General features: G+C 40.5%; 1 protein-coding gene across 8 annotated transcripts in view; it reads right to left on the reverse strand.

Annotated features, from left to right (window-relative positions):
* Positions 1-2,865: 2,865 nt before the first annotated feature.
* wdr3 (WD repeat domain 3) overlaps positions 2,866-26,325 on the reverse strand; it is a 54,105-nt gene continuing 30,645 nt past the window's right edge. For 7 of the 8 annotated variants that reach the window (XM_080203751.1, XM_080203754.1, XM_080203753.1 and 4 more), the window contains exons 12-27: positions 25,252-25,345; positions 23,984-24,085; positions 22,694-22,779; positions 21,401-21,536; positions 20,104-20,160; positions 18,122-18,222; positions 17,090-17,201; positions 14,093-14,227; positions 13,632-13,682; positions 12,931-12,996; positions 12,719-12,811; positions 11,334-11,381; positions 9,896-9,939; positions 6,852-6,980; positions 6,555-6,648; positions 2,866-3,304 (exon numbers count right to left, since the gene is read on the reverse strand). In XM_080203751.1, the coding sequence (XP_080059877.1) occupies positions 3,149-3,304; positions 6,555-6,648; positions 6,852-6,980; positions 9,896-9,939; positions 11,334-11,381; positions 12,719-12,811; positions 12,931-12,996; positions 13,632-13,682; positions 14,093-14,227; positions 17,090-17,201; positions 18,122-18,222; positions 20,104-20,160; positions 21,401-21,536; positions 22,694-22,779; positions 23,984-24,085; positions 25,252-25,345 (1,504 nt within the window). In that variant the 3' untranslated portion in view covers positions 2,866-3,148. The remainder of the gene's footprint in view (positions 3,305-6,554; positions 6,649-6,851; positions 6,981-9,895; positions 9,940-11,333; positions 11,382-12,718; positions 12,812-12,930; positions 12,997-13,631; positions 13,683-14,092; positions 14,228-17,089; positions 17,202-18,121; positions 18,223-20,103; positions 20,161-21,400; positions 21,537-22,693; positions 22,780-23,983; positions 24,086-25,251; positions 25,346-26,325) is intronic. The other variant, XM_080203757.1, reaches the window with a different exon arrangement.

Genomic DNA, 26,325 nt, shown 5'->3' on the forward strand with positions numbered 1-26,325 from the left:
CCTCGGATGAACCTGTATCCAAGGTCAATACATCAGAAGTCTTCTCAGACATCAGAACAGTCTTCTCAAAATTCAACCCATGGCATGGCTGGCCCAATTGGGGTACTCAGACGAGCACTCAGATCCTGCGCAGACCAGCTGGTAGGGGTATTCGCAGACATCTTTAACCTCTCTTTATATCAATCTGAAGTTCTTATCTGCTTCAAGAAGATAACCATCATCCTGGTAACAAAGAAAAGCCAGGCATGCCTTAATGACTACTGTCAGCCATCATTGTGAAGCACTTTGAAAAGTTAGTCATGGCCTCCCACGTTGCCTGGATCCACTAGTTTGCTTACTGCCACAACAGGTCCATAGCAGATATCATCTCCCTGGCCCTATTCTCAACTAGGGACACCTACATAACAAAGACACTTATGTCAGACTCCTATTTATTGACTACAGCTGAACCTTCAACAGCATTACTCCTACAAGACTCATCTCCAAATTCCGTGGCCTGGGCCTCGGCTCCTCCCTTTGTGACTTGGCTCCTCCCTCTGTGACTGGATGCTAGCCTTCCAGACAACAGATTGCAATCAGTAAGAATGGGCAAACATGCCTCCTCCACAAACATCTTCAACATTAGTGCCCCACAAGTCTGTGTCCTCAGCCCCCTACTATACTTATACACCTATGACTGTGTGGCCAAATAGCCCTCCAACTTGATTTTCAAGTTTGCTGATGACACCATCACATTGGGTCAGATCTCTATCAATGATGAGACAGAGTAAAGAGCTAGAGAATCTGCAAACTGGTACAATGACAATAATCTCTCCCTTAATGTCAATAAAATGAAGGAGATAGTCATTGGATTCAGAGAGTGCAGTGGAGGACATGCCCTTGTCTAAATCAATGGGGGTGATATGGAAATGGTCGAAAGCTTCAAGTTTGTGTGCCCAGATCACCAGCAACGTGTTGTGGTCCCTCTATGTCGATGCTGTAGTTAACAAAGCCCAACACCTCTATTTTCTCAGGAGGCTAAGGAAATTTGGCATTTCCACCACAACTCTCACCAATTTTTATAGATGCACATTAGAAAGCATTCTGTTTAGTTGTATTGCAGCTTGGTATGGCCTCTTATCCACTGACTGTTCACACTTCCCACTGCCTCGGGAAAGCAGCCAGCATAATCAAGAATACCATGCACCCCCGACATACTCTTCTTCCATCGGAAAAAGGTAACAAAAGTCAAGGGTCACACACCAACCAACTCCAGAACAACTCCTTTCCTGCTGCCACCCAACCTTTGAATGGACCTACCTCGCATTAAGTTGATCTTTCTCTACATCCTAGCTATGACTTTTATCATTACATTCTGCACTCTCTCCTTTCCTTCTCTATGAATGGTATGCTTTGTCTGTATAGTGTACAAGTAACAATATTTTTCACTGTACACTAATACATAAGACAATAATAAAGTAAATCAAATCAAATCTGCTGGAGTTTAGAAAAATAAGAGGCGACTTGATTGAAAAAATCTTGAGGGAACTTGATAAGGTCAACTTAGAGAGGATGTTTCCTCTTGCGGGAGAATCTAGAACTTGGGACCGTGTTTAAAAATAAGGGGGTCACCCATTTAAGACAAATGATGTTTTTTCCCTCAGGATCATGCGTCTTTGGAAGTCTCTTTCTCAAAATGTGGTTGAGGCAAAGTCTTTGATTGACTTTAAAGCAGAAGCAGATAGATTACTGAAAGGGGGTGAAAAATTATCTTGGGTAGACAGAAATGTGAAATTGAGAATAAAATTGGATTTGGTGAGCAGACTTGAGGAGCTGAGTGGTCTACTGACTTGAATGTTCAAAATCAAACAAAACAAATTCTGAGGCATTTAATGGTTCAATATAATTATCTCATAAAAAAAATTTTCCTGCGTCTGGTGACCTAGCACCAATGCAGCAGTCTTGGGAGTGATGGCATTCTGATACAAGAGACTCTCAAAGGCAAGGGCAATCAGGAATGGATAATAAATGTTTGTCCAGCACTGATACTTGAAAGGGCAATTTCTCTCCAGCAGTGAAATGGCAGCACCTCCACTTCTTCCATTTACTGTCACTGGCTCCATGAGCAAATGACGTTCCTGCTGGGACAGGACCCTCAGTAATAAGTGCAAAACCAGAGACAGGTGATGCAGTCAAGAATCCAGCAAAGTTCTTTACGATAAATTCCGAATGCGTAATGGTAGGTGCAGGAGTACTCAAGGAAGTACTCCTTGTGTACTTGAGTACTACTCAAGTACACAAGGGAAATCTGAGTCTCAGCAGGTCAAACATCCATTCCCTCTTCAGCCACAGGAATCTTGCAACATCCTTTTTTCTGCACTTACCGTGTTGCTGCAGCCTTCACTCAAGCAGCAGGTGGCCACTTTTCCACTCCAGCGGCCAGCATTCTGCTCAGAACAGTGGTTCATATAAGGTTAGAAATTGTTGGAAAGCTCTTAAATTGTGGGCATCACTGATAAAGTTGGCAGTCACAACTTCAGCGCACAGTTAAGAGTCACACATAGTGATGGTGGAATTGGAGTCATATCAGCAAGATCACGTAAGAAAAAGATTTTTTTTCTTAAAAGTCATTAGTGAACTAGTTGGATTTTTAAGGACAATCTTATAAGTGTGTGGTCACTTTTACTGATGTAAGATTTTTTCTTTTAAAAACTCAATTTTTTTAAACTGCCACAGTGAAATAAGAACTCACATCCTCCAAATGTTTGAGCACTAATGCAGCCAAGAGGGATGGAAATTATATCAAACCTCTTGCAGTAATTTCGGGTAACTGCCTCATGTAACAACTTATGGAAGACTGTTACATTTCACAGAAGAAACACGAAAAAAAACTAAACATTTATTCACCCACATTTACATGTGAGATGCTGAGCTGGTGTTTGTAGTACAGCAGAATCCAAATAAATGTATAATTAATTACCAGAAAGGCTCAGTTATATTGCACATGGTATAAATTTGAATGAATAGTATGAAATGGGAAGACACCACTTTTTGATGTTTCTGGATCAGATGTACATCTTTCGCAATTTTGTTGTGCCAGCTTCCCTTAGCCTACTGTGACATTAAGTGGTGACGGTTGAAATTAAATTTGGAAGCCCCTGCATGAATCCTAGACAACTGTCAGAACAGCTCTTTCTCGTATCCTCCTTTTCCTTTTCTTTTCCTTGAATCTCTCAGTTGCATCAGCAAAAAAGATCACATCTTCTTTCGCTTCTATTTCCCTCTGCAAAAATTGTAGTCCGGCCATATTGAAGCCAATGACATCCTGTTACAGAACAGAAATAGAAATGGAACAATCAAGTGACAATTTCAAATAAATTCATGAAAAATTGTCATTGTAAATTTGTTTAACAAGTGACACCAGCATTGAATTTCCGCTTCCTCTATTGCCTTGCAGCCTAACAGCATGCTCTAAGCACACAACATATGTATCAGGCCAACTGCAATATTACATGCATCATTGAACCTGCAACCCATAAGATGAGATGGAACAAACTGTCAATGTATTATTCTTATGCCATTAATAAAATATTAGTTTTAGGATGCTCCTTTACAAAGTCAAAGTAACTTTGCTCCATGTTTTCGCACTTATGAAACCACTGCTTTACAAGCAGTAGGATAACACTGCAAACAGGATTGGGTCCAGAGCTTCAAATATTTCAAGTCCTCCTCAATCCTGTTACCTGTGTAAGGTCCCACTGGTGACATCTGGAAGTCATTTCATTAACTGGTTTTTCAGGCAAAAGATCTTGGGGCAGCACCATGGCACAGTGGTTAGCACTGCTGCCTTATAGCGTCAGAAACCAGGGTTCGATTTCCAGCTTGGGTCACTATCTCTATGCGGAGTCTGCATGTTCTTCCCATGTATGTGTGGGTTTCCTCTGGGCGCTCTGATTTCCTCCCACAGTCCGAAAGATGTGCTGGTTAGGTGTACCGGCCATTCTAAATTCTCCCTCAGTGTACGTGAACAGGTGCCAGATGTGGCGACTTGGGGATTTTAACAGTAACTTCATTGCAGTGTGAATGTAAGCCTACTTGTAACACTAATAAATAAACTTAAACGTTGAAGATATTCTGACTGTGTAACCCTCACTACTCATGCATGTAGAATATACATATTTTTAAACTACAAATAGTTTACTGATCATTGGCCCAATTATTCACGTTGTTTTCTGGGATTTGTTTCCATTGATCAGTGCTAGGCGGTTTAACCAGAGCGCCTGTTATCTCCCTGCAATACTTTTCTTCTTATGCTGTGCTCCATTGCTTCGTTGTTTGTTGCCTTGCTCAATTTTCAAGCAATATTCAGGTTTTGCCACATGGTCTGTTGAGCACAAACTCTTTTATGCAATAATGCTAAATGTCTCAAAAGGAATATATTCCTGTTTTTCCCTCACTCTAACTTGGTTATACAAATAAACTAAGCTGCTATCCATAATAATGTTCACAAAACACTAGCCTATTGCGAGAATGAAAGTGTTCCTTTCACGGTCCCAAACAATGATACTTTTCTGGATTCTTTAATATACTGTTCATAAAAACTATGTTTTTGCAGACTTTTTATATAAATACTTGATTAAAATATTTAAACAGCATTGTTAAAATTTATTAAAATTGTTTATTTTGTAATTTATTTATTTATTGATTATGCCAAATGTCAGGAAAACAAAAATAGCTTTAAGGTACCGATACTTGTATTGGTAAATGATAGAAATAAGCTATCGTTTTATGTGAGTTTCATTTCATGTTTTTTGTGTAGGGAAGAGTAAACCTAGTTAGATTTCTGCTGGACAAAGACATTTGTAATTATGCAGGTTTTGATTTCAATTCAAGCTTTGTTTCTATTGTGCTTAAAAAGGTTATGGCATGAAGAGTAAATAAAACCTAGCAGAAGTAGAAGTCATTGCTTAGCAACTTGTAGCATATTTTAAGGTAGGAAGGCTTTTGAGATTAGTTTTTAGCTGAATTTATTTGCAGTTGAAGATAGGATGCCAGGGAGTGAATATCTGCCCACCCTGCCAGAAGAAAAGCTGCACAGGACCACGGGTCTGCACAAAAAGGCAGGCTTCCCAAAGAATCACGCAAAGTCCAGACAGCCAGGGAATTGAGACAGAAAGAATGCCTTGGGAAGACTGAAGCTGAACAAGATACTATTCAGGAGAATTCAAGGGCAAAGCAGATAAGTTTCCTGAGTTAAACAGACAGCTAGAGTAACCAGATTTAAAGTGGAAAAGCAGATATCAGAAGTCAATCAAAAGTTTGGGGAGGTTATATATTTAAGTAGTTGCATGACTGCTTTAAAAGCCAGTCACATGATTTGATAACATCATTGGGGTGTTTCATAGGGTGTTGTTTAATTTCAATTTCTGTTCTATGCAGAGAATATTTCTTTCAATAAATGTGTTGGATGTTACTTTGAATTCACATGTGCAAAGCACATCTTTTCGTTTTGCTTAAAACACTCAACCACTAACATAGTTAGAGGTCACAAGTGCCATTTTAATACAGTCCATAATCGATAGTTCAAGCAATTGTGAAGAGTTTGTGCAATAGTCAAGACAAAGAAATCATGAAGGGGGAGATGTAAAACCTAGATGCTGGATTCCTTGCTAAAAGTGGAGCAGAAGCTTTGTCTGAAAGAATAGTTGGAAATAATAGAGTGGATCTGTTAAATACAAAATAGCTCAGGGAAAGCCTTATTTAAAAGAAGATTGAAAGTGTGTCTTTTTGAAAGCGGAAGTTGAAATCACTCACATGGAAACCGGAGTTCAGTGAGATAAGATGGCTCATTGTACAAGAATTATCTGGGGGCATTTTGAGAATAAATCCATAGAAATTCACTCGGGTTCAGAGTGGAGTGTGTCTTACCACAGCCAGCCTGTGTTTAAAGGGACTGTGTGTTACTGAAATTACAAATACCATTATAGTCGAAAATGTACTTTGTAACCCCTGTTCACCTTAAAATCTGTGTATGTTTTTGAAGCTAAGAGGAAGTAAAGGACTGTTGTATCACAATCAAACTTTTCATGATTAATAAATGTTTTCTTATGTTGTCAAAACTAATTAGTGGTCCTGTGACTCTGTTCCCCCATGTTTTCTTAAAAATAAAAGTACCGATCTTTTCAGCCAGGGTCTCATTCTGGGATTGTCTAGTTTAGTTATAACATCAACACAAGTTTATCTTTCCAACAGCACAATGTGACTTCCTTGCAACATTTTCCAACATAACATATTGTTCACAGTTCCCCATGAATAGAAAGCACTTCTGAAAACCCTTCTGTAACATTGAGTGCTTTATGAGTTTTCTGCATGGCTCCTAACATCCACCCAATAAAAAAAGACAGCTCATTATAATATTGTTCCTGCGCGAAATGAGTGTGCTCATTGTACAGCTTGTTAGTTTTCTTTGGGGACTTTGTCAGTTGTAGCAGGTTCATTGCTGTTCATCTCCCTTGCAATTTACTTGCCTTGTCTTCATTAACTCTTGGTTTGCTGTGGAAGAACTGAAACCTTACCTTGATTTCATTGATCTTCCCAACTGTGTTTTTTCTCAAACTGTCAATAACCGTTAGGAGCATCTGATTACTTGTGATTTGTCCAAAATGAATCCTGATGAAAGCAAAGCAGAATTGGACATTCAGTTGACTAAGTTTTATACTGCTCACATCCAAATTGATTTTTATTCTGTTTTAAAGTTAAAATGTTATTCAAGCCAATCCATTCCCTGTTGAAAGGGCCTAAGGGAACGAGGTGGTTAAATTTGATACTGCTGGGGAAAAGAGAATTAAAAATGTTTGTGTTGGAATACTTACCTCAGCAGGAAGAAAAGGCAGCGGCAAACGAGTTCAACCTCTAGAGAAAGTTGAATGTACTCATTAAATAGAGTGAGTAGATCGGGAATGTATGAAAAAGGTAGGACAAGCAGGGATTCCTCCATTTCACTAGAGAGAGTACCAAAAACAAAAAAAATTAAAAATGCAAGTATGCACAATTCAAAATTTGCTTCCTATATCTCTCTTAATTTTATGAGTATCCAGTCTCCGTCAGTTCAAGCTGCAAGTGAATATTTACAAACATCGCTATGCTTTGATACCAGAATGTTTAACTATGTACCAAAGTAATAAACCTTTGGGGTTGAGAAAAGTATTAAAGAGAAGAAATTTCTTCATCCAGAGGGTGGTGAGCGTGTAGAATTCAATACCACAGAAAGTAGTTGAGGCCAAAACGTTGTCTGATGTCAAGAAGAAATTAGATACAGCTCTTAGGGCTAAAGGGATCAAGGCATATAGGGGGCAACTTGGATCAGGATACTGAATTCGATAATCAGGCATGTTCAAAATGAATGGTGGAGCAGGCTTGAAGGGTCGAATGACCTACTCCTGCTTCTAGTTTTTATTGAAGTCAACTGTATTCATCATATATAGGTTGATTCTGAATATTTAATATAGTAAACCAACAAATCTCTCAGTTCGACAGTTTTACAAGGTCATAAGGTGACTAGTCATAATGGTGACTAGTGGAGTGCCCCAGGGGTCGGTGCTGGGGCCTCAGCTATTTACCATTTATATAGATGATCTGGAGGAGGGAACCGAGTGTAGGGTGTCGAAATTTGCTGATGACACCAAGATTGGTGGAACGGCAAATTGTGCGGAGGGTGTGGAGAGTCTACAGAAGGATCTAGATAGGCTGGGCGAATGGGCCAGGAAATGGCAAATGGAATTTAATGTTGGCAAGTGCGAGGTGGTCCACTTTGGTAGGAATAATGGTAGGAAGGATTATTACTTACGTGGAGAAAAACTGCAGCAGGCGACGGTGCAGAGGAACTTTGGGGTCCTTGTGCATGAGTCGCAAAAACCCAGCTTGCAGGTGCAGCAGGTGGTCAGGAAGGCGAATGGGATGCTGGCCTTCATAGCGAGGGGGATTGAATATAAAAGTAGGGAGGTCTTGCTGTGGCTGTATAGGGCATTGGTGAGGCCGCAGCTGGAGTACTGTGTGCAGTTTTGGGCGCCGTACTTACGCAAGGATATTTTGGCCTTGGAGGGAGTGCAGAGGAGGTTTACTAGGCTGATACCGGAGTTGAGGGGGTTGAGCTAGGAGGAGAGGCTGAATAAACTAGGCTTGTACTCGTTAGAGTTTAGAAGAATGAGGGGAGATCTCATTGAGACGTATCAGATGATGAATGGGATGGATAGGATAGAGGTGGAGAGACTCTTCCCGCTCAGAAAGGATAGTAGGACTAGGGGGCACAGCCTCAAGATAAAGGGGGGGCGGTTTAGAACGGAGTTGAGGAGGAGCTTCTTCACTCAAAGGGTGGTGAATCTCTGGAATTCTCTGCCCGTTGAAGTGGTGGAGGCTACCTCGCTAAATATTTTTAAGACGCGGGTTGATGGGTTTTTGATAAGAGAGGGGATTAAGGGTTATGGGGAGAGGGCGGGAATGTGGAACTGAGCCACGACAGATCAGCCATGATCTTACTGAATGGCGGGGCAGGCTCGAAGGGCTAGATGGACTACTCCTGCTCCTATTTCTTATGTTCTTATATCTATCATCAGTACATAATATAGTAGTTCAACCCTGTTGCTAAGCCGGAAGAGGCAAAATCAACTGGGGAAATAAAGTGTGAAGTTGAAACATCTCCTGTCATTGAGTTGCATTTGGTACAAGAAGGTCCTTGGAACTGGCTGGTCAAGAACAGAACAGACAAAGCCAGTGGTGCCACATGCTGACCGTTGTTCCTTTTCCATCACCAAAAGAGGAATGCACATTACAACAGCTACGTGTTAGAACTTTTTCAGAAAGCAATAGAATTCGATCAACTAAAAAAAAATTGTTGTGGTGCAGACTGGGATACAATCAATTGCAGTGGATTTGAAATAAAGCTGAAATAACTTGATAGACATTAGAGGCCCTGCAGTTTTGGGTTATGGAAGCAGTGACAATAATAGCTATATACTGTTCAAACTAAATTGCAATTAGACAGGACATTTCATTAATTCAGGATATTCCAAAAATAATTCATTGAGATCAGTTTAAGTTTTAAGGTTATTTACCTCACTGGAATGACAGAGACTGAAGGGCGACCTGATAAAAGTTGCCAAGATTATGACAGGCACAGAAGGAGTGGATAGTCAGAAGCTTTTTCCAAGGGTGGAAGTCAATTACTAGAGGGAACAAGTTTAAGGTGTGAGGGGCAAGGTTTAAAGGAGATGTACGAGGCAGATTTTTTTATACAGAGGTGGCAGGTGCCTGGAACCCCTTGCTGGGGTAGGTAGTAGAAGCGAATACTGTAGTGACTTTTAAGGGGCACCTTGACAAATACATGAATATGATGGGAATAGAGGGATATGGTCCCCGGAAAAGTAGGAGGTTTTAGTTAAGTGGGGCATCATGGTTGGTGCAGGCTTGGAGGGCCTAAGGGCCTGTTCCTGTGCTGTAATTTTCTTTGTTCTTTGTTTTTAATGTCAGTCTGTGAGGCAGCAGTGCTAACCACTGTGCCACCATGCTGCCCTAATTGAAATAAGTGACCAGATAATATGTTTTATGGAGTGTTGGTTGAGGGGAAAAATAGGGGGCCAGGATACCAGGAGAATCCTTGTGCACCTTCACAAAAAAAAAGAGTGGCATCGGATTTGTTTTTTAAATAGACCTTCAGAGCCAGGTCTCATGCAAACAGTACCTCAGGCAACGTCATTCCCCTGCAGTACTGCACTGGATTGTCAATCTAGTTTTTGTGCTCAGGTATGTGGCATGGGGATCAGGCTTCTAAAGCATCCAACTCGGGTGCAAAGGTTCATCTAATTCAGAAGTCCGTGCATTTAACTTGCTGCGAGTTTGATGTGAAAGTCTATATACTCACCTTGATTTGACTTTCCGAATAACCTCCAAAACATAGCGGGATGGCTGTAAAAAACATAAGAAATGATATAAATGCCAAAACTAATCCACATATAAAATTACTTAATATAATACCAGCTGAATTCGATTTGCCACAAGCATTCAACTTGCTTTTTTACATGAATAGTTTAAATTACTTTAAAATTAGCTTTCCCATTGCTAATAAAAAGGAAAGAGTTTGGAATTGACAATTTTCTTTCAGGCCTTCATAACAGCTTTAGCTTTGAAACAAATTATTTTGGCAAAGTTGCATGTCTTCATATTAAAGGAAATTTCCTTTCCTAATATTGGAGTAACAAGAGTTATAAATACAGTGCACTTCAGGCAAACATTTATATTCCTCCAGAAAGGCAAAAAAATGTAATTACAAAGACTTTAAAATCATGCCCAAATAGAAGTTTAACCATCAGGCATACACATGCAAAACATCTTTTAGTGCAAGTTGCATTTCTCTTAAGAGTGTTGGCTTACTAAGACAGGCTTCCAAGCTCCATCCACCAGGTTGTAACAGAACAGGGCTAATAATGGGCTCAGAAACTTGTGCTCCACCTCGCTCTATCGTCGTTTCCAGAGGGTCAAACCAGTGCATGCCCACGAAAAGTGGCAGCCCAAGGAGGGAAATATAATTCCTGCTTCAATTTGTCTGTTGCTTGGTTTGACTGCTAATTTTGGGGGGAGGGGTGGTGATGGTGTCTGTCAGAGCCGAGTGCGCAACTTTCAATGGTGACAGTAAGAACATTGAATGAATAATTAACACAGGATCTCAGCAGGTATCCATGCACAGGTTCCAGTTGCATCATGTAAGTCTTCGGGAGAAAGATGTCTTCAGGCCATGCTGCTTCTTCCTGCTTCAGTGGAGATCTGTCTTTCGAAAAAGTGGCAGGCAGAGTCCTCGGAAATATCTCCATCTGCTCGGCTCAGATACACGAGAAGATCAGAAGGTATCTTGCCTACCCCATGGCGCCGTCCCCCCAAAATCAGCAAATTTGCTGGCAACTATATTCTGATTTTGTAAGACGTTGACATCTATAAAGTCACTCTTAAGCTACGATGTAGACAGTTAAATAGCATAGTGTTTAGTTTATTTATTTGTCACAAAGTAGGTTTACATTAATACTGCAATGATGTTACTGTGAGAATCCTCTAGTCCGCACACTCGGCGCCTGTTCAGGTACACTGAGGGAGAATTTAGCATGACCAATGCACCCAACCAGCCCAAGGAAACTGGGACACCCGGAGGAAACCCATGCAGATACAGGGAGAACGTGCAAACTCCACACAGACAGTGACCCAAGCCGGGAATCGAACCCAGGTCCCTGTCGCTGTGAGGCAGCAGTGCTAACTACTGTGCCTCTGTTACAAAAAATGGCAAATGTCCAGGTAGAATTAGAACCACTTACTGAGATGTTTCCAAATGCAGCCAGTATAGGGTTGGTGGGTGGTGGCAGCTGGGAAGGAAAAAGATATGCAAGTTACTTTCCAGGCATCTCAAACATAGCTAAATTAGGGATATTATACTCTTCAGGGACAAAATACAAGGACAGGGTATCATTCCTACCTCTGACAAATTTTGAAGGGTTATATCTGAAAAGTTAACTTTTTTTTGCAGGTACTGCCAGACCTACTAAGTATTTCCCAGTTTTGATTTTCGTTTCAGATTTCAAAAATCAGCTGCATGTTTTTATTCCTCATCTGGGATTTAAGGAAGCTATCACACATTCTGACCTGTGTATAAGTTATACTTAGTTTCCATTACTATGCTTCATAAAAGTTAGGACAATGAAAACAATCATATCAAAGAATCCCTACAATACAGGAGGCCATTCGGCCCATTGAGTCAGCACCGAATCTCTGAGAGAGCATCTTACCCAAGTCCACCCCCTGGCCTATTCCAATAACCTTATATGTTTACCCTGCTAATCCCCCTAACCCACACATCTTGGGATACTAGGGGACAATTTAGCATGGCCAATCCATCTAACCTGCACAGTTTTGGATTGAAAATTCTGTATAATCCATTTCTAGAAAATTAAGACACTGCATTTGGTTAGCTGGATGATCTGCAGGAAACGGCCTAAATGGTCACCTCCATCATCCAATTTGGGCTGCATGCAGGTTGCTGAGGTTGAAGACCAGAAACCCACAGCCCCACCAGGAGACACGGGTGCACCTCAAAATGTCAGTATGCACAAAATTTCAAAAATGAGGAGGGACGCAGCTGGTACGCCCTTCAGAGCAGATGGGGGAAACACCTCCAGAAGAGGCCATGAGTATGCTCATTCCTACCACCAGCCCCATTATTGAGGCATGGAGACTTCACCACCTCTGGTGGCCACCCAATCTGCCACCAAAAGGGCACCTCCGTGGTACTGCTAGACTCAGCATTCAGCAGAAGTTGCTCCAACACCAGGAAGATCCACCCTTTTCCATCCTTCCCCTCATTCGGCCCTTAACTGATTATTAGTGGCTACCCACCAATGCCAGGTAAGTATTTATTTATTATTAGTGCCGCAAGTAGGCTTACATTAACACTGCAATGAAGTTACGTGTTCAACCACATCTGGCAAGACTGGTTGGGAGAAGGAACATGTTGGTCTGCTGATCTAACACCTAACCCCAAAGGTGCTCCCGGTTCTACCTTCAAACTAGCTTCTGTGGGACTAGGAAGACTCTTCCCTACAAGTATATGCAGCTACTCAGAGCTGGGTGGCATTCACATTACAATGTTTTGGCAAACAGTTGACCAACTAAGGAATTATGGAATCACAATACGAACAGTTCCAACCTTTTTGCTTGCGAGTTTACAAGCATGGCTGTATTCCTCCAGTTTCTTGGTCTCTTCCCTGTACAGTTCAATGGCTTCCATGATACGCTCAGCCTGCCAAGAACATTCAACAGTTGAGTACAGTGGGGCCCACAGTTCTCATTTTAAAAAGAACAAGAGTATTCTGCCAATTTTGTAACACGTTAATAGATTCCACATCACACATCACTTACAGCTTTAATGGTTTCTATAGTCTTCTTCCCAGCTAAGCCTGCTTCCCCTTCTCTCTCTCCAGGAACCTGTAAGGGGAAAGACAATTTCAGTGAAAACTCCTTAGTTTCACAGTTTCATATAAAGTATTCTGCCAGGCCCTACAATAGCCATGCAGACTTCATAAGTCAGGTAAATGAATAATAGACTAGAAAAATGGTTTAATGAAAACGGCTTAATTCTTCCAGGAAGAGAAATGGTTTTGCATATATGCTTAACATTTATTTCTTTTTGATTTGATTTATTGTCATATGTATTAGTATTATATGTATTAGGATACAGTATTGTTTTTTGCGTGCTATACAGACAAAGCACACCATACACAGAGAAGGAAAGGAGTGCAGAACATAGTGTGACAGTCATAGTTAGATTCTTGAGAAAGATCAACTGAATTCAAAAGTCTGATGGCAGCAGGGAAGAAGCGGTTCTTGAATGGGTTGGTACGTGACCTCAGACTTTCGTATCTTTTTCCCGATGGAAGAAGATGGGAGAGAATACATCCGGGGTGCTTGATTATACCTTCAAGTAGAGCTAAAGAGCAGGGCTTAACTGGGCTAGTATACAGTGAAAGACAGGTTTTAATATATTGTAGACAGGAGTAGTTCACAGGAGTTTTTTTTATAAGAAGGACATTATTAGACTGCTCCGTTAGCGAGACACTCACCACTCGTTCATCTCCTTTTCCCATGCTCTCTTCAAATTCTGCTTCCCTTTGCTGTAGGAAAGAGTGTTTAGTAAGAGTTAATTTGCAAACTATAATAATCCAAATGACAAGCCCTTCAATACGCAACAGGCAGCTCTGTTCTCCATATACCTAGCAGGGAAATCTTGAAGTGTCTATCTTAAATTTTAGAAGATATATTGCAGGACACTTAGCTCCAGGTCTCCCTCTTCTTCCTACCTTTGCAGAGTTGGGTAGAATTTTCACCACAGCACTGATACTGCCAGGTTGCAAATGTTAATAATGGTTTCTTCACAACACTGCCAATTTTCCTTGAGAATTAGCTAACTTTGGAATACACATGTACCCACATCCTCTGTCGTTACTCTGCTCCTTCACAGGCTTATTTTAATTAAACACAATAGCTTGCTTTTCCATCCAACAACAGTTAAAAGACACATTACCATTTCTCTCTCTTCCTCTAAAATGAGTGGTTCTCTTGTTCGCTCCCACAGTCGTAGAGATTTATCATGAGAGGAAGAAACTATATGATCTCCATTAGGGCTGATCGTCAAACACCAGACCTCTCCATGGTGTCCCTGTTTGGAGAATAAAAGAAAATACACAACAGCTAGTCTTATTGATAATTATTCAGGCTTCACAAATCTATACAGGACAGAAAAGCAGTCATAACTTGTGAACATAGGAACAAAATTAGGTCATTCAGCCCATCAAGCCTGCTCTGCCGTCAATATGATCATGGCTGATCAGACACTTCAGTGCCTTTTACCAACACTATTCCCATAATCTTTTTACATTATTACTAATCAGAACTCTATCAATCTCTACTTTAAACATACTCAATGATTGAGATACCATGGCCCTCTTGGGCAGAAAATTTTAAAGTTCACAACCCTCTATTAAAAAATTTCTCCTCATCTCAGTCCTCAGTGGTATTGAAATCGTGCCCCTTGGTTCTAGGCTCCCCAACCAAGGGAAACATCTTACCTGCATCTACCCTGTCTAACCCTTTAAGTATTTTGTACATTTTAATGAGATCATCTCTCATTCTTTGAAACCCTCACAGGCCCAGTTTCCCCAAATCTTCTCATAAGACAGTCCACCATTCCCGGAACAAGTCTGGTGAACCTTTGTTGCACCCTCTAATATTCTATCTGAGGTCAGGGGCTAACACTGCATTTATTGCAGGTGCGGTTGATCCAAGATTTCATACAAGCAAGATTTCATTACTCCTGTACTCAAATCCTCTTGCGATAAAGGCTAACATTCCATTTGCCAGTCTAATTGCTTGCTGCACCTGTATGTTAGCCTTCAGTGACTTATGGATAAACACCCAGGTAGGTCCCTTTGTACATCTGCTCCTTTCACCAAAGTGGATTACCTCACACTTTCCCACATACTGCCATGTTCTTGCTGACTCATTAAGTCTGTCAAAATCCTCTTCACATCTTGCTTAAAATACAGATTCCTGCCTAGCTTTGCATCATCTGTGGAGGAGGAAATATTACATTTAATCCCCACATCCAATTCATTGATATATTGTGAACAGCTGCCGCCTGAGTACTGAGCCTTGAAGTACCCGATAGCCTGCCAAAGTGAGAATGACCAGTTTATTCCTACTCTGTTTTCTGCCTGTTAGCCAATCCTCAATCCACGCCAGTATATTGCCCCCTATCCCATATGTTTTATTTTGCTAATCAACCTCCTGAGAAAAATTTTATCAAAAGCCTTCTGAAAATTCAAATATACTACGGCCATCACTCTCCTTTATCAATTTTGTCAGTGACATCCTCAAGAAACTTTGCCAAACATGATTTCCCATTGGTAAATCCATGCTGACTATGCGGAATCAGATCATGATTATCCAGTTACCAGAAGCACACACTACTGTAGGCAGGTAACTCACTGTAATAGAAAAAATAATCAATGTGGAATACGAACCTATATTTACAATAGTGATTCTGTCTCAGACCTCCAGAATTACGTTTGTACTAGTCAGACTGCAGGGAGTAGTGAAATCATTAAAAGGCTAATACTTGCAATGACAAAATTAAGATCCTACGCTGGAGAACCTTTCATCCAAATAAAACAATTACTTGACGATTAAGATGGCTTCCACTGAATGAAATGGAATTGGCTCTAAAACTAATGTTATTACATTATTAGTGAAGAACTTTCAAAACAATCACTTAATGGTCTCTACAAGTCACTTATTAGGAAGTCATTTTCTTTGTGAGTTTAGTTTTTAGCATTTCCATTCTTTATGGATGTCCCTGCTGTCTCGTGACTATATGTCCTCCTTGAATTAGGACTGCTTTCATTGTCACTCTGTGGGGATAACTAGGTAAAGGTGGTAGATTTCCTTCCCTAAAGAACATTAGTGAACCAGGTGGGTTTTTATGACAATCGATAATAGCTTGACAGTCACCATCATTGCAATGATGCCAGACTTTTTAAAAAGTGAACTTAAAATTCCACCAGTTGCCATGGTGCGAGTTGAATCCATACTCAGCCAACATGATTGAAACTGTTTATTCCCGAAGAATTACCCTGACCTCTGGGTTACTAGTTCAGTGACATTACTGCTGCACCACTATCTCCCCAGTGCTGTGCATAATGGTTCATTCACAACCCAGCAAGTCACATTTATTAAAATAATTTCCTTCTGCAAATTCTCCTGCTTCCTCTCTTCATTCTAAAAAGCATGTTCTGATGTTAACCCTTGCCACAGGTTTAGTACAGAAAATACGAATGCTCACATGATACTGGAACTTAGTCCTTTGGTTAGATGCTGCAGCTCTCTTGATATACACAAAGACAAACTTGAAGTCAGAGCAGCTTTCCAAAACACCGGGGAGACAGATGTGACAATTCTGCTTTTGGTGGTTTGCTAGCTTGTACTAGAGTCTCTCTCCTTAATGTGGCAAGGGGTTTGTTTATGGGATTTGTTTGGTTGGAATGGTATTTAGCTGTTAAGATTTACACAATTTTTTTTATAATTGGTAAAAAGTTATTGTTAATCTTCTTTCAATATATTGTTATTGCATACTTCGATATACTTTGTTTGATAGAAACTCCCGAATGGGTTAGTTGATTATACCTGAAATTAAACATCTTATGCTTACCCAACCCAAATTCAAATTGCAAAACTTACCATTCAGGCGGACTTCATGAGACACTTTGGAGTTTCTGAGCCAAATTATAAACTGTTAACTATTTTGTTCCTTGATAACTAGTTGTGAATGTGAATCAAAGACAGAAAATGTATTTTACAGCTGCACAGTTATTTAAATGGTGATGGTACCCTGTGTAATTATTAGAACAAATATATAGAATAGACTTTCCAAACAGCATCACCAACATTCACAGATGGAAAAACAACTTAATAATTCCAAGTTGAGACCATTGGCTAATATTCCTTTAGCTGAAGTTATACTCACTTCCAGTGTCTGAATGTGCTCAAACTTGTCAGCATCCCACTGTTTGATCTTCCAATCTTTCCCAGCAGTAAAGAAGAGGTGAGTTTTTGGTACAAACTTCAGATACATTACACTATGGAGAAACAAGCCAAGAGAAAAATCCACCACTGAATCATTGATTTTGCCACAAACTGTCTTTTTCTTAGCAGTTAACCTTGAAGTTATCTATGTTTTTGTACATGAAATATTGAAATTGTATATGACTGTAGAACTGCCCAAGTACTGTATTCAGTGTTTGCTGACTACATAAAGGACAAGATGACATTCTTGATACAAATCAATCAAGTTCAGAGAAAAAAAACAAAAAAGGTATGAGGAAACCATTTTACTATTCTGGTCTGCTGGGGGGGGAGGGGGGTGGAAAGAGGTCTGGAGATCGGGGCGCTCCAAGGCGGGGGCTGGGGGATCAGGGCAGGCCCGAGAATTGTCATGGGGTCCGTGATGATGTTGGGAGGGGCAGCACTGTGGGGGTCCCAGGCTAGCCAGCAAACGGAGAGACTGACAGATCGGGGCCACTGTGCATGCACGGAGTTCCGGAGCTGTCAGCCTCTGGCGTGAATAGCGCCCCACCAGACACACACACACACATACACATTGGGACCACTGCATTGCTGAGTGGGGAGATTCGGGGCTGAAGTTGCACTGAAGAAACAGTCGTCATCTAGATCAGTTTTCTTGCCAGTTCAGCGCTTTTGGGAGAATCCCTTGCCCCACCCGCCACCCTGTGTCTCGTGTTTGGAATTAATCTGACGTCATGAATTTTGCTACTGTTGCCTTTATACTAATTATTACACGAACAAGCTGGCATAAGACTTCGACGCACAATTCTCCAATGAAATCTGGGTAAACAATGATGCTAACTGTTATCAAAATCAGTTTTTGGGATGAGGCCTAAGTTGGTTTTTGACTCTGTTAGATCCTATTCCCCCCATGATCCCATGAAGTCAATATTGGCAGCAGTGCAGTAATGTCTACTGGAAAACTAAAACATACCTGTCATCGTGAGCAAATAGAGACTTGTGACAGTCACCAAATTCCAATCCCCAAATCTTTACGTTCCTGTCAGCTGACCCTGTTGCTATCAGATTGCTATCCTACAAAGTTATGAAAACAAAGCAATAGAAAAGATTATAGAAAGAAGAATAGAGAAATAAAACAAAGTTCGTAATGATAAAGAAGTTGCTTGGTAATCTTCTCACATCATCGAAGTAAACCATGTCCCTTTGCCATCAAAATACAAAAATATATAGTACTGGGTCCATTTCATCTATCCCAAAAGTAAATGTCAAGCCCATTATATATATATGAAAAGGTGACCCAAGTACAAGCTGTCAATTTTGTCTTCTAGCCTGTTTTTTTGGTTTTGTGATTTTCATTTTCAAATATCATGAGATCCAAATTCACAGCGCTTACCGCTCACCATATTCCTCCCAATACAGGAACGTGGGAAATTTCATAGCACCAGCAGATTGGCGTTGTGGAAAATGAAGCAAGAGACAACTGACCTCGGGGTCCTTGTGCATGAGTCGCAAAAACCCAGCTTGCAGGTGCAGCAGGTGGTCAGGAAGGCGAATGGGATGCTGGCCTTCATAGCGAGGGGGATTGAATATAAAAGTAGGGAGGTCTTGCTGCAGCTGTATAGGGCATTGGTGAGGCCGCAGCTGGAGTACTGTGTGCAGTTTTGGGCGCCGCACCTGCGCAAAGATATTTTGGCCTTGGAGGGAGTGCAGAGGAGGTTTACTGGGCTGATACCGGAGTTGAGGGGGTTGAGCTATGAGGAGAGGCTGAATAAACTGGGCTTGTACTCGTTAGAGTTTAGAAGAATGAGGGGAGATCTCATTGAGACGTATAAGGGTTTCCTCCAGGTGTGCCAATTTCCTCCCACACTCCAATGATGTGTGGGTTAGGTGGATTGGCCGTGCTAAATTTCCCCTTAGTATCAGGGGGATTTGCAAGGTCATGGGGAAAGGGCCTGGGTGGGATTTTTGTCGGTGCAGGCTTGATGGGCCGAATGGCCTCCTTCTGCACTGTAAGGATTGTATGTATGTATGTATGAATGGGATGGATAGGATAGAGGTGGAGAGACTCTTCCTGCTCAAAAAAGACAGTAGGACTAGGGGGCAAAGCCTCAAGATAAAAGGGGGGCGGTTTAGAACGGAGTTGAGGAGGAACTTCTTCACTCAAAGGGTGGTGAATCTCTGGAATTCTCTGCCCGTTGAACTGGTGGAGGCTGCCTCGCTAAATATTTTTAAGATGCGGGTTGATGGGTTTTTGATAAGAGAGGGGATTGAGGGTTATGGGGAGAAAGCGGGAAAGTGGAACTGAGCAGCGACAGATCAGCCATGATCTTATTGAATGGCAGGGCAGGCTCGAAGGGCTAGATGGCCTACTTCTGCTCCTATTTCTTATGTTCTTATGAAAAAGAACAAAAGTGCACAGCTGCTCTTGCAAGTATGCGGATACTGTGCAAAGAAAGCCCTTTCCTCCAGTACATTTTCCTTAAAAGAAAATTAGTTGTGTAAGAAAGGAATCTTGAGCAGGCAGATCACTTGTGTTTTTAACAATTATAACTCATTAAAAATAGTGCAACTTCAGCGCATTCCATGTTCACAGAAGGAATTTTGCATGAAGAGAAAGCAAGTTGATAAGTTAGGCCGCAGTATTGCCGCTATATCTTTGCCCTGCGCTCCATTAATGACCAATTCCTGCCAGGAACACCATGCAACCAAATTTACCCCAATACATACAATAAGTAAATGGGGATGTGACATTCACTCGATGACATCCAAATTTATTTTGATTTATGAAAAATCAAGTTTTTTCATTTTTCTGGAGTTAATGAAAAACCATATTCCAAAGTGCAATAAGACAAAATATACCTAAATTATCCCCAATCTTTTGAAATAATTTACCATCCTTTTGTTCTGCAGCAGATACTTCTACTGAACAGACAGCATAAAGACGCACAAACTTACATAAGAGATATCCATACACAGCACAGGTAGCTTGTGCCCATAAAGAGACAGGAAAAACTGCAGAGATAAAACAAAAATAATAAATATTAGAACTGTCCATCTTCTAAGAACACAAAGTTGCTTTCAAATTTTTTTCAACTATAGGCTTAAAGATCAATAATCTGAAAAAGAAGTTGGCTTACTTGTGTTTACAATTCCCTACGTCAAGCAATCGCAACATCTACAAACATTTTTCAAACTGCCTGGCTTCTTGCAGCACTTCTGACCGGTGTTTAAAACATCACAATAAATTCAATCATTTTTCTTCACCTACAAAATCTACGTATTTCATTTATCTTCCCATTTGCGCTATTATTTATGATGTGATCTGCATTGCCCATTTTCATAGTAATACTTTTAAGCAAATCACAGAATGGAACACTAGCTTTTCAGAAGTTTCAAAGACATTGGGCAATTCCAAATTTGCTGTTGATGCAGGGAGTTATTTCGGGTGCATTCACACTAGAAGTTATGTACAATTGCAAAGCATTTTCGTCCGCGCTTTCATTGTATTCCTTGGTCAGATGTTAAAGTCCAAACTGACTCTGAATTGATGTGCTGTAATACTACCTATTCCAGAATCTCAGTTTGCTTTGCTCCAGTACCAGGCTGGGCTCTGAATCTGTCAGGCAAAATACGTGAGAGCAACAAGTTTTCCCTCCTAAAGGACATTAGCGAAACAGTGAGGATTTTCTTAACAAACCAGAAGCTTTTGTGTTTCTTATACTAACAAAGACTTACTAAATTTGATTCACATTTTTCCATTGCAGAATTGTTGTTGATCTAGTATCATAACTACTACCTTCCATATCCACTTCATCTTTGTGTAATAGTACAAAATAAAGGACAGGCCATGCTATCACGGATTAGTGAATGACCTCATCTTTCTTTGGAGAGAACAGATGTGAAGCAAATTCAATTGTAACTCTGAAAAGTGAATTGGATAAGTACTTAAGGAAAACATTTACAGGGTTATGGGGAGTGGGACTAATTGGATAGTTGTACCACAATGGGTTAAATGACCATATTCTGCATTATGCATCATAGTATGGAGAGAAGCACAAGGTAACAAATATTTTGCTTGTAAGTACATTTATTGATTAAATACTGCCCCCCCCCCACCCCCCCAGCATGGCTGCCTGATCGTAAACATTTACCTGTTTTAGAGAACCAGGTTACAACTTTTGATTAGCAAGGAAGACTTCTTTTCCAAAAACATTTCGCAGGATTTTCATGAGTTCTTAAAGGAATATTTTACCTTCAGTGTATCCGTGTAAAATACTTTAACAGTACAATCGAGTAGTGATACTGCTAGTAATCTCTGATTAGGACTGTAACACACAGACAGGATGTCTTCATCCAGCTGCAGACTGCGAGTATGTTTCAAAGAAAGTCTATAATTAAGGAATAACACAACACAGGTGAAGATCAGCCACCTAGAAGTAGCTACAATTTATATACATATATCAATTATTAAAATGAGAAAACACTGAGAAAACACTGGGACGGCATGGTGGCTCAGCAGTTAGCACTGCTGCCTCACAGCACCAGAGGCCTGAGTTCAATTCCCAGCTTGGGTCAATATCTGTGTGGAGTTTGCACATTCTCCATGTGTCTGCATGGATTTCCTCCGGGTGCTCTGGTTTTCTCCCACGTCCAAGATGGGCGGGATAGGTTGCTAAATTGACCCTTAGTATCCGGGGGACTAGGTAGGGTAAATGCATGGGGTTAAAGGGATAGGGCCTGGGTGGGATTGTGGTCAGTGCAGACTCGATGGGCCGAATGGCCTCTTCTGCACTGTAGGATTCTAAGAAAAGGAGGCAGTTGGGAAAGAAGCAAATGGGATAGAGGTGATAAATTTGGAACATTCCTTGAACTAAATCATTACAGTAGGACAAGGAAGCACAGATTCGAACTACTAAATTAAAACTGTAGGAATGGTGTTAAGATGTTCTTCACACACTGGAGATCAACATTTAAAATAAACTTCAGGATATATCGGGTGGGGTTGAAGAAGTTTGATATGTGGGTATACAGTTATCTCGAAGGCTGCACAGTGGCAATCACTGCTGTCTCACAGTGCTAGGGACCTGGGTTCGATTCTGATCTTGGATGAACGCCTGTATGGAGTTTGCACATTCTCCCCAGATCTGTGTGGGTTTCCTCCAGCTGCTCTGATTTCCTTCCACAGTCCAACGGTGTGCAGGTTAGGTGGGTTAGTCATGGTAAATATGCAGGGTTACAGGGATAGGGTCGGGAAGGTCTAGGTGGGTGCTCTTTTGGCGAGTCAGTACACACTCAATGGGCCAAATGGCCTCTTTCTATACTGTAGGGATTCGATGATTCTAGCTCAGCTTCTATAACATTCTCCAGCTCCATAAATACTCACACTCAAATTCCCCATTCCCCAGAATAAAATCAAATCATCCTCGGTGGACAATGAAACCTGGCAATTCAGTGAATAAATGCGCTTTGCTGTCACTGGCTAATTAGCGTTAACAAACTGCTAATTAATGAAGCAGCTTGATTTATTTTTCTCCTCATTGCTCACCTTGTCTGTGTAGAATTTTCATCCTTCACCAACTCAAATTCCCAAAATTTCACCAACTTGTCAGCACTGCCAGTTACAAAACCCCGCTAGAACAAAGAACAATGAACTAAAGTTGAAAACATTCATAAAATATTTGCTATTCAAGTTATTCAATGGATAACATTGTCCTGTCACCTCAGATTTCGATTCTAATTTAATCCAGAGATGATAATGGTTTCCTTTTTGGATTAACATATTTACTTGAAGTGGGTTGGGTGGGTGGAGGGGGATGAGATACTGTATCAAACCATTGTAATTTATTTTATTTGCGCTTCTGACAAGAATTTATTCAGAATCAGCTGTAAAGGTCATGCAGTATTTTTGGATACTTCTTTGAAATTGAAAAATGCGAAGTTATATGAAAAGGAAAGGGAAACGGAATTACGGGTGGCGCGGTGGCACAGTGGTTAGTACTGCTACCTCACAGCGCCAGGAACCCGGGTTCGATTGCCGACTGGGGTCACTGTCTGTGCAGAGTTAACATGTTCTCCCCATGTCTGTGTGGATTTCCTCCCACTATCCTAAGATGTGCAGGTTAGGTGGATTGGCCATGCTAAATTACCCCTTAGTGTGAGGGGGATCTGCAGGGTAAATATATGGGGTTAGGGAGATAGGGCCTAGGTGGGATTGTTGTCGGTGCAGGCTCGATGGGCCAAATGGCCTCCTTCTGCACTGCAGGGATTCTATGATTCTACTTCCAGAATTTAGTCCTTCATGAAGTATAAGCATTGCTGGCAAAGCCAGCATTTATTATCATCTCCAACTGATGGGCTGGGAAAGAGGTGGCGCATCCCTTTTTTGACCTTATGCCATATGCTGCCTATGGTGAAAGCTATCTTCTACAGCACTGAACACTGAAATGTGGCTATGGTGTGGATATCCTCAAAACTGTCTAACACTGATGTAAGTGGTTTACTCTGACAGCAGCTAGTAGTCCCCCTCACCCAGAATGTTACACACTGATCTATCAAGTTATATACTGGCTCCTCCCACACAAGGTTAACTTGTGCATTTATGAACAGGATCCAATTTCTACATAGATCTCCTTACCTGCTGACAAAAGAGTGACCTTGTTTTCAACAGGCTGGTTCTTAAAATAGTACATTTACTAGATTCAGACTGCCTGGGTGAATGATTATTGCTTGCTTGATATGGATTATAAGGGGAACTTGAGTAAAGGCAACACAAGGGTAATTTTCAGATCTCACCTAAAAATAAACTATACAGATAAAATCTTGCAGAATGGATTACCTGGTCGGGTGCCAGTGAAATGGACCATACTGCTCCGTCATGGGCATCAAATGTCTCCAACAAATGACCAGAAGCTAAATCAAAGAGCTGTAGCTTTCCAGACTACACAGAAAAAAGGGACAGTAAATGCAAAGACAGTTTAGCTATAATCTAATTCAGCTGTCTGCTGCTATTCAAAAGATGCAACCCACATAGATTAATGTATTTTACTTGCTGCCTTTTGTTTTAGAACATAGAAAAACTACAGCACAAACAGGCCCTTCGGCCCAAAAGTTGCCCCGAGCAATATTTTCTATTATGAAGAAACATTTGTTGATAATTAAAAACGTTTTAAGAGTTGTAATTGCTTTTACATTAAATTTTCTCTCTTTCTTTCACTAACCAACTCATTTACAATCAATTGATAAGGTTCATGCACATATCTGTGCAAATTCTCCAGCTTAATGACAATTACAGTATGCATTGGGACAATGAGCCCCGAGAGGATTCAATGGAGGCATTTGCACAAATTGAATCTAAATTCAATCTGAAACCAATTGAATTGACATTCCCTTCATAAGCAGAAATGTCTTAAATTCCATGGCTGATCCAGGAGTGATTATCTTCTCTTCCTCAGAGAAAGACTGATGACAGCAAAATAATAATATTTCTAAGCAACAGCTACTAGTTTTGGATGGACCTTCAATACTGCTTCTTACATTTACACAATTGAAATGCCCAGAAAATTAGGTGGCAAGTGCATCCCTTTACCTTAATATTATTCAAAGTAAAGAATTAACAGAAAATGATCAAATACTTCATTTTAAGTTGGAACAATGAAGGCTATCAATTACATGAACTGCCATTTACATTCACTGTATGTACACATTTTCTTTCTGCTTCTATTAGATACTTTAAATACAGAAAAGCTGGTACTATGTAGCAACTATCAATGCCATTATCATGTGGGTATTTAAAGGGTATCCTTATTGGATCTATTTAATGGCCCACTTAGTAAAGGTACAGCTCAGTGGTCAGAGCTATACAAACGCAGATCATGACGTTCTTGCATTTGCACCCTAGCATGAGCTGATGTCTTCAGAAGCTGAGTTTTTTTTTTCCCAAAACACTTCCTTCCTTTTGTCTCCAATTAATTTCAGTTCACCACAATAAGTGAAGCATTGCTGCATAATGTCCTAACTACCTTAAGAAATAGCTCAAAGTAGCTATAATTTAAATAGGAAATGTTGTCACAATTGCTCTAGAGTTTTGCAAAGAGAAGCCCCTACCTTAGTTCCCAAAATAATTTGTCTATCCCCAGGAACAAAGAGAGAGCAGAGAGAGTATTCACAAGCCATGGTCCTGATACACTGCAGGGTCGATCTGAGGAAAAGCCAAACACAACTCTTAGGGTAAACTTGGCAAACAGTGCGCAATTTTTAACTGTGTGAATGGTTTATCGATGTTTTAAATCAAAAGGTCATCCAGACCAGTACAAAAAAATATAGGAATTGAATCTACATAGTGTATATGCAAGGATAAAATTAATGAATCTACATAGTTGCATGCCTAATATAGAAATGATACAGTTTTATCTTTAAGTCATTATTGCACAATCGTTTGTGGCAACTGTACCATGTATTTTGATTGATTGCTCGCACACAAGGCGTTTGCATTACCATGTTGCTTAACTAGATTTGCAGGAATGAAAATAGTAGCATTCCCATCCATTAGTGATAATTAATGTAACACATTTGATGCACAATCCAGTACAGAATTATTTCACTTATGTTGGTTGTGACGAATATCACATTAATATCCTCGAGGTAATGTTTAGTGTGGAAAAATTATTATTATGAAGGTAAGGTAATTACGACGCTAGGCTTAAGAGATTGACAGAACTGCTGAAAGAAAATGACAGGCCAGAAGGTAATGTAGTTAGAATAGAAGCGATGAAGCCATACAACAGCAGGTGAGCTTACTTATTGGAGAACTGCAGATGTGAAATTTATACAGTTTGCAAAGAAGTGCAGTCCACAGAGATATTTGTTTTGGGAATTAGTGATAAGTTATTAAAAAGCATTGAGGCAACTCTGAAAGAGCCCATTGTCATGGAAAGCTTAAAATGGTTCTCTGGTTTCAATTTATCTATGTTTTTCCTGGGAAAGAGGTTGGTTGCAGTTTGAATCTCATGATTTAGAGCTCACAAAACATTTCAGAGCAGTTAGCAGATTTTCAGCAGTTAGGGCTCACAGAAGTCTTAGGGAATTGAGAAGATGCAGAAAGTCACTGATTCTGTGTCAGACAGTTAGGGCCCAGAGATGTCTGGGTGCCATCTCAATAAAGGTAGTGGTTTGTGAAAG

This window comes from Carcharhinus amblyrhynchos, chromosome 15 (assembly GCF_965287045.1).
Source record: "Carcharhinus amblyrhynchos chromosome 15, sCarAmb.v2.hapA, whole genome shotgun sequence".
Classification (NCBI taxonomy): domain Eukaryota; kingdom Metazoa; phylum Chordata; class Chondrichthyes; order Carcharhiniformes; family Carcharhinidae; genus Carcharhinus; species Carcharhinus amblyrhynchos.